Consider the following 8,433-nt stretch of genomic DNA (forward strand, 5'->3'; position numbering starts at 1 on the left):
AAAAAAAAAAAAAAAAAAACCTTTTATAGTTGAATTTTAATTTTCTTTTTAATAAATATTAATGTCATCAAGTTTTTTTTTGCAGAAGAGATGATATATTCATTCACCATTTTATTGGATTGGATAGAAAGTGCATGAACTGAATTAGTCAAATGTTAAAATTCAAACTAAGTATATCCATGTATGGATATCAATACTTAAGATATTATTATTAGGATCGGAAGAAATAATGCCCATTGGTGTGTCGGTGCTCCAAGACACAATAGATGTGAAAAAAATCGCATGAATGCCATTTCTTTGGTTTAAATTCCTTCGAATTTATGATAGTACGTACCTTATTTCCTTTAAAATTTTTAAGTTATTTTTTAAGGGAACAATGATGGTGGTGATGGTAGTACAAATAGGATTGTTGATCGGCACGTTGAAACTCCACAAATGCTAACTTCCTCCTCATCAAAACCTTGATGCAATATAAGTATTTCCCCGAATTAATTGATCAACAGCCGTACTTGTGGCACTGATGCATGGTTACTCTAAGATTTTTTTTGGGGTAAATCATCAATGGTATTAGATTGAAGTATGAAGCTTGAACCATTTATTTATTTTTTATTAGGTTAAAGAACCAATTAGTTTAAATGGGACATAAACAAGGGTGACCCTAATTAGGCATGTCTTATATCACATATGAGAAGGGAGATGAATGAACAAGAAATCTCTTCGTCCATTACTAAAATCGATTTGATCATAAGGATAAGATGATATTTTTTATTTTATTTTAACCATTGATAGCAGATTAACACTGACAGATTTCCTAGGGTTCAAGTAAACTTGTCAATAGTTTAAAATGTCAACTGTCAAGCAAGCTAGCCATAGGTTATGTAATTAATTATCCCTACAATTTTATGATTACCTAACAAAGGAAAAAGATGCGGAAAAAGGAGAGAAAGTCTTGTCCCGTCCCATATCAACAAAGCCCTTGGTTATTGGTACCCAAAATGGAAAAGCAAAAAGAATAAGCCCACGCCCATAGAAAGCATTTAAGAAACTGGCTAGGCCTATCAAAGCTACCTTTTAGACACCCTCAGTTTGATAGTTGATACGATTGATGAGCCCCTGCCTTGGCAGCCTGAAAGTGAACTTTCATAAGCTTCGGTTTGAAAAACGGTGCCCAAGGAAGGAGGTTGTGGAATTGAATTCTATCTTATGCATGTGTGAGTGAGTGGATGTATATAGATGTAGGTGGCCATTGACCCCCTACTAACGTCCAATATGTTGGCCATTGGCCAGTGGTGCTTAGTAGAATAGGATAGAAAAAAAAAAAAAAACTCAATAATCAATAGAGCAGTTGATTTGTTGAGGCAATGGGTTTACCAAAAACAAAATTTGATGACTTTCTGAAATGAAATTGATTATAAAGAGATATGTTGGGTTTGTGGTTTTTATCTAGATTGATTTGGATCAACAGTCTAGATGAGTAGTCTATTAGGATACTAGTACCTAATACCATATACAGTCATCCAATGGCTGATTCACCCTTACCACCAGACAAGCGTATCGATACTCCATACCAATTTGCATCAACAAAAAGGCAACATCGACTCTATTTATTTATTTGCTTTTTATTTTTTTCAAAGAAAAAGAGAGCATTATATACAAATAGAGGGAAAGACACTCCCTTATAGTCATCAAATAATACATGAGTAAGAAAAAGGAGGGGGAATGTTGTCCCAGAGAACAAAAAATGATGATTAACACGAAAGGATGCAAGAGCATAGCAGCTCGATTCCCTTTCTAGTAAATAAGGTTAAAAGAAACTGAATAAAAATAATTAACAAGATGAATGCAGTCCTTAATAATATGCTAAATATGCCAAAGGATATTAGCTAGTGTTAGAACCCTTTAAAATATTGATAGTAAAAGCACAATCTCCTTCAATAGTGACATTGAAAAAACCTTTAAACTTGACTATTTGAAGGCACTGTCTAATCACGAGTATTTTTGCAACTTAAATAAAAGTCAAACCAGTATATTTTGCAAATCCTATGACGAAGTTGTGAATAGATTCTCTAAAAATAGTGAGATAATGTAAGGGAGAGTCATGTTTTCTTTCCTCTTCTCCACTTACCCTTTTTATTGTTTAAGTTAAAAGCTAACTCATTTCTTCTTTTGGTATGCACAACAGTAGCCTTGCCCCTTGCCCTCCTCTTTTCACATTACATAGAATTTTGTTGATCTTTTCTTGGATAGCCATTTTTTTTTTTTGGTTAGAATTTGATTGTTTATGAGATAACGTAAGGGAGAGACACTTTTTTATGTGTAATTAAAAAGTTTATGAAAGGGATGTGTGCATCATGAGATTGATCCATATGTTTGGCTCGCCCTTTTCCATGTTTTAGTGTTACTTGCACCTTTTCATGTGTTAGAAAAGTTGAGTCCCACATATTGGAAAACATTCCTCCATATGTTGGTGCATAACCATCACCCTCAACCATATTTATTATTTTTTAATTGCTAGGGCAGTCTCAATCACCCACCCATGTCTGTATATTTTATGGTTAGGAATATCGGGCAGTATACCTAGATCTACGTCTATATTTCTCTTCCTCTCCTTGAAAAATTCCTATTTGATCCTCTCATCCGAATCCTTCTATTGGTTGAACCTCTAACTCCAGGAATGTTAGCGGCATACCTAACCTCCATGGCAAAGCATTGAATTGGAGTGGTCCAATCAGGCCTGTCCGAAATCAATCAAGATAGATCAATTGACACCCCTAAGGCTTGCTAGATATTTGGGTGTTGGTTGTAAGCGAGATACATTTGAGTGGGCCCATTTTTGAGTGTGTGGACCATTGTCATCTTAAATCATTGTCCACATTACCTGATTGTAATGTCGTAATATGTTTTTCATTAAGGAAAAGGTTCTGTGAGTCGCTGAGGTAAGGTAAGTTAGCACCTCTGTGTAGATCTTTCTCCTCCTTACATGAATGACCTTGCTTGCCCCTCCTGTTTTCATATACATCAAAGACCTTAATCTTTGGTTTTGGAGAATCACAACCAAGTGTAGCAATAATAGAGTTGGGCTAGAGCGGGAATCTGGGCCAGATTAATCGGCTCAAGTCCCTAGGTTTATCAGTTTACCAAGTGCTTCAGGTGGAAGCTCAGCCCAGCCCGAAGACTTGTTAGGTTGGGGGTACATAATTTTTTCCTTGGCCCTGAACTTAATATTTGCTACTTCTACTAAACACAAGTTATTAGCACTTCGCTCATCTCCATAGAGCCAGGGATCAGAGAATGATCTCACGCCTGGGAATAACAGGGCATGCGTCCCGAGGTTACTTCTAGCTGTGGGATCACTCTCTGGTCCATAGGCTCTATGGAGAGGAATCCTATCTGTGAATTAAGACCCAAAATTACACCTTGGTTTGTATTTTATCTAAGATCTGACAATCCAATTAAGGGGATCAAGTTTGAACTAAAATCCTAAATCAAAACCAATCGTTTAAAACCATACTGACCGAATAAAGAATCAGTACTGTTTTACAATAAAAAATAAATCTTATTTGGTATGGTACAATTTCGTTATCTAAGGTAAAACTGTTTGATACAAACTGAACCATATCGAGTTATTTTCAAACCAAACTGAGTATAAATTATATATGTATTTTATATATTATATATTAGATACGTTTTATGAAACCTTATATTATATATAAGATAAGCTTTATCAAATCGTATAATAATCGTATTAAAACTGAACCGAGTCGACACGATTTTACCATTGAAATTGCATTCGAATTCTCATACGATATGATTTTGGATTCTTCTTCCCTCTCTTCCACCAGACCAAAAATGTACTGAATTCCCGAATCCATATCCATTGACACACTGTTTTATTCTTAAAAAATGAATAAAATATTACACTGTGATATGGCATAAGAACAACTTAGGCTTAAATAACCCTTCACCTTTGATGTTTTTTTTTCAATAGGTTTCAGCCCATGAGCCCGGACAGCATTGGAGGGTACAACCGGATGGAGAGGATCGAAATTCGGGTTCTATATGCATACAAGATTTCCATTCGACATACCCTGTGGTAGATATTTGTACTATCTATAGATTCCATAATGGCCGTGGTATCTAGAGAATAATTTGTAACGAAATTTTGGGGATTCCTCGATAGTGCCATCTAGAAGTGATAATTGATTGGTTTGGTCTGATTTTGGTCGAGCTGAATCAGTTTTACACATATACCAGATCAAAACAAAACATAACAACTAATATCGAGATAATAATGAGATCAAAACATATGTGCCTCACCAAGGTTGCATGGTAAACAACTCATAAGATAGCATTTTCTAGGAAAATCAAATTGATCGATCACGCAAAAGCAATGTACCATCAATCTATTACATGTTTCTTGTATGATTTCTTAGAAAAGAGGCCACAAAAATGGTGCCTAGAGAATCAGGCCAGGTAAGAGAGATGGAGGAAGGGAAAAAAAAAAAAAAATTTCAAGTTAACTTCTCCACATGGGATCCCATTGCCTAAATTATCTAGACAACGAGTTAAAGCAATTAATGCAGCGATGAATTGTGATATGAAATTCCATGGTCGGGTCACTATGTGGGGAGAAATTACAAGAATTTTTCACTACACATGCACGCACACACTCTCTTTCTCTCTCATGAAATAATCGGGATTATAAAAAGGAAACCCAGGCAGCAGCCAAGTTTTGCTCATTTAAGGATATGAATGGCCATTATAAATATCTGTAGGTTAAATTTCGGAAATGGAGTCTTGCAAGAATATATATATATATATATATATATATTTATTTATTTATTTGGTAGAAAATGAAGTCTTCTAAGGGAGCAGGAATTTAAAAATCAGATCGGACTAATCCTTACTGGTTGCAGATCTACACACCGATTCAAATGCTTATCCAAATTGATCCAGATTTTTTTTTTATTATTATTATAGAATAGATCCAGATTCAGATCCAATCCAAATCCCAATTTTGTGTTTTTAAATCTTAATACGAAGAATATATATATATATATAGTAATGCATAGAGGCTCCAATTTTGATACAAATCTTTTATTGAATTCATAGAACAAACACATAGAGCTATTGCTACTTGCTAGCAAGAACTAAAACATCATCATCAACAGAGACTAGTCTTAAATCTATGATCTGCATCTTAGAAGAACAAACCCTCCATCAGAAATGTCCTGACTTCTCCTCAGAGTTCATCTTTGAGAGGGGCAAAAGCCTTGACTACATTAGGGGAAGTTTTAATAGGATAAGAAGCCTGCAAGGCTATGCCACACAGTCCTCCTACGTCAAACATCCCACGCTCCATTCTAATATAACCTTGTTCTCCCCAATCAGCTCCCCATGAGTTCTTCACGATCCAGTACTTGGTCCCATCAAGAGTTGTTCCATACCCCACAGCTGCCACTCCATGATCCAATTCTGTCCCACAAGGTCCAGTGAATACTCCCTGTTCATCATTGATCATCACCCACAAAGCAATTTAAAGATAATTAGTTCATGACCCTTCTTAATTTCAATATTTTTTAATTGATTTTTTATCACTTACCTCTGAGTAGAACTGGAAAGCTGGACCACTAGCATCAATGGCAACCGAGACAGGTTGGTTTGAAACAGCTTTCATCAAGCAAATCTCAAAAGGAGGCACATCCTCATGTCCATCAATTGTTACTAGGGGAGCATTCACCTACAAAATCTTACTTCTTAGTTCTCTATAATCTCACAAGAATCCATTCAAAATGTAGAATTCATAATATATGATCTATATACCTTGGATATAGCACAAGTTCCATTGGTGGCAGTGTAAGGATAACTCTCCTCTGTAGTGATCCCTCCAACCTTCTTGATGTACTCAAAGGCATGATCCATGAGACCTCCATTACAGCCTTGGTTACCATCACCTATGTCACAATCCACCAGTTGCTGCTCAGACAAGGACAATAGCTTCTGGGTTTTGATTTGGTTTATTCCCTCAACAGCAACTACAGTTGAAAATGTCCAGCAACTTCCTGTAACACAGACATCGAAGATAATCATTTTATTAGGGACTTGGTAAGAACTCATTCTTAAAAAACTAGCTGTCTATAAAAAACAAAACCCGAAAAGTTATTAACTTACCACATTTGCCTTGATTCTTGACAGGGGTGACGGCACCTTTCTGTCTCCAATCGATGGAAATAGGGAACTTATCGAAATTCTGGTACATGAATCCACCAGTGGCCCCACGTGAGGACCCTCTCATCATGTTATGGTGCTTCACCTTGGAGCTTGCAAAGAGATTCCTGAACTCATGGTTGGTCAGGTCTCCAAACTTGTTGAGCTTCAACTTGAAAGGATGATCCTTCTTGTTGAATTCATGAATGAACTTGACATTCTCTTTGAACACATTGAAACGCTTTGGCTTCTCTGAAAGGTCTCTAGAGACAGTGTGATGACTCCTCCATTTCTCATATAAGTTCCAGAAACTGTGTTCTGTCTCCAGATCAGTCTCATCGAAATTGAAGCTCTGGGCTAAGCCCAGAAGCAGAGCAAACGATAAAGCAACAAGAACAACAAGAACAAGCTTCTTCGCCATTGCTATCGGTTTCAAGCTTTGATGGGAAGTTAGGGATCATGAAGCTGGTTTATATAGAAGAAGCACGTGGGGGAAACCTCATCGTATTCTCCACCAATCAAATTAATTATTGAAGGATAAATAAAGGATGCAGAATAAGGGTATGGGAAGAAGTGATAATTAATAGAAAAAGGTGAAGCTGTTCAAGTTTGAACTGATACAGATAGACCTAAGCGAGTAGTCATTGAAATTATTTGTCCCAACCATCAAACATCCCACGTGGGTACGTTATAGATAGACATGCCATGCAATAAACAAATTAATAAATAACAAAAGAAAAATAGGTTGGTTCTTTTTTGTTGACTTAAATAAATAAATATATATCCCACGTGATAGATATACATACCTAGGCTAGACCAACCACGGGAAGCACATTGGTAGCCAACCAAGGAGATTGGACAGGAAAGTCCAAAAGAAGATGCTTAATCTAAGGGAGAGTAGAGAAGAGAGGAATGTCCCAAGAAGATGCCAAGAATCATTTCTATTTGTACCTGGGCAAAGAACAAAACTATGAAGAATTATATTCCTCACATCAAAAGTAATAGCATCTCTACTTTGCTATACTGAGCAAGAATTGATAGTCCATCTTCTTTTGGGTTCATAAATTTTAACTTGGCATGAACTTGATATTGGACTGAGGCCGAGCCCCACACTAAACACACATATTAACATTGAATTTAGCACCCAAATATTTTTTTGTGTGGGGGCAGTTGGTGGTCGATCAACAACTGTAAATCTAGAATAATCAAGCACCTTGCATGGGTTGGTTTTTTTCTTTTCATGATCTGACCACTGACTTCCAGGATTTGGACTTGGGTAGGCCCCACATCCTGTTTCCCAACTTTGTGAATATTCGGGCTGGGATTGTGGGCCCAAAGTTTACTGGTAAAGATTTTCGTCTTTAGGAAGTTCCAGGGCACACCAATTTTTGCCAAATATATATAAATATATATATATATATATTTTTTTTTGGGAGAAGGACTAATTTGAGTATTAAATTTTAATTTTAAAAAAATTGAGACCATTTTTCGAAATTTATATGAACTTTAGTAAAACTTTTTTTTTTTTTTGATAAGGGGTAAAACTTTCTCTGGACCATTGGAATTGAAATCTGATTTAGCAAATCCGTACCATTAGATTTATAGAAAATGATTTGGATAAGCCATTTTTAATTACTTAAATTTAAATAGATCCTCAAAGTCTTAGCTTTTCATATATAATTGGCTAATTCCATTTTGATTGAAACATAAAATATAGCACAACCTCTTGCCTCTATGTTCTATCTATCTTTAAAATATCAATACATTCGACCTGCGATGTTGTGGATATTTGTGTTGTTCATAGATTCCATAATGGCCATGGTATCTAGAAAACCACTTGTAATGAATTTTTTGGAGTGTGAATCAGTCGGTTTAGTCTGATTTTGATTGATCTAAAACAATTTTACACATGTAATAGATCAAACCTAAATTGAGCCATTAAGTTAAATTAAGTTTAGTTATGGACTAATATATTTGTATGGAGAAAATAACTAACATCGTGATAATATATAAAAAAATTAAAACATATAACTCTCATGAAATGTGCAAGACAAGCAGCGTAACGTAACATGCATAAGGAAAATATGCCAACAAGGTTGGTAGCCTAATGGAAGGAAGCTCTTGCCCCATCACCGCTCAAGTCGACTAATTGTAGATTCGAATCAGCATGCCCCCACTATCTTTCGTTGATCTTGTGAAAGCATTAGGGAGTACCTTTTTTGTTAT

General features: G+C 35.8%; 1 protein-coding gene across 1 annotated transcript; it reads right to left on the reverse strand.

Moving 5' to 3' along the window:
• Positions 1–5,081: 5,081 nt before the first annotated feature.
• On the reverse strand, positions 5,082–6,645 carry LOC122079117 (vignain-like). Its single transcript, XM_042645367.1, has 4 exons — positions 6,172–6,645; positions 5,824–6,062; positions 5,603–5,740; positions 5,082–5,503 (listed from the first exon to the last, which is right to left on the reverse strand). Exons 1-4 carry the CDS (start codon positions 6,626–6,628, stop codon positions 5,243–5,245), a joined length of 1,095 nt encoding a protein of 364 aa, XP_042501301.1. The 5' UTR covers positions 6,629–6,645; the 3' UTR covers positions 5,082–5,242.
• Between the last annotated feature and the right edge of the window lie 1,788 nt (positions 6,646–8,433).

Source organism: Macadamia integrifolia, chromosome 5 (assembly GCF_013358625.1).
Source record: "Macadamia integrifolia cultivar HAES 741 chromosome 5, SCU_Mint_v3, whole genome shotgun sequence".
In the NCBI taxonomy this organism is placed as follows: Eukaryota; Viridiplantae; Streptophyta; class Magnoliopsida; order Proteales; family Proteaceae; genus Macadamia; species Macadamia integrifolia.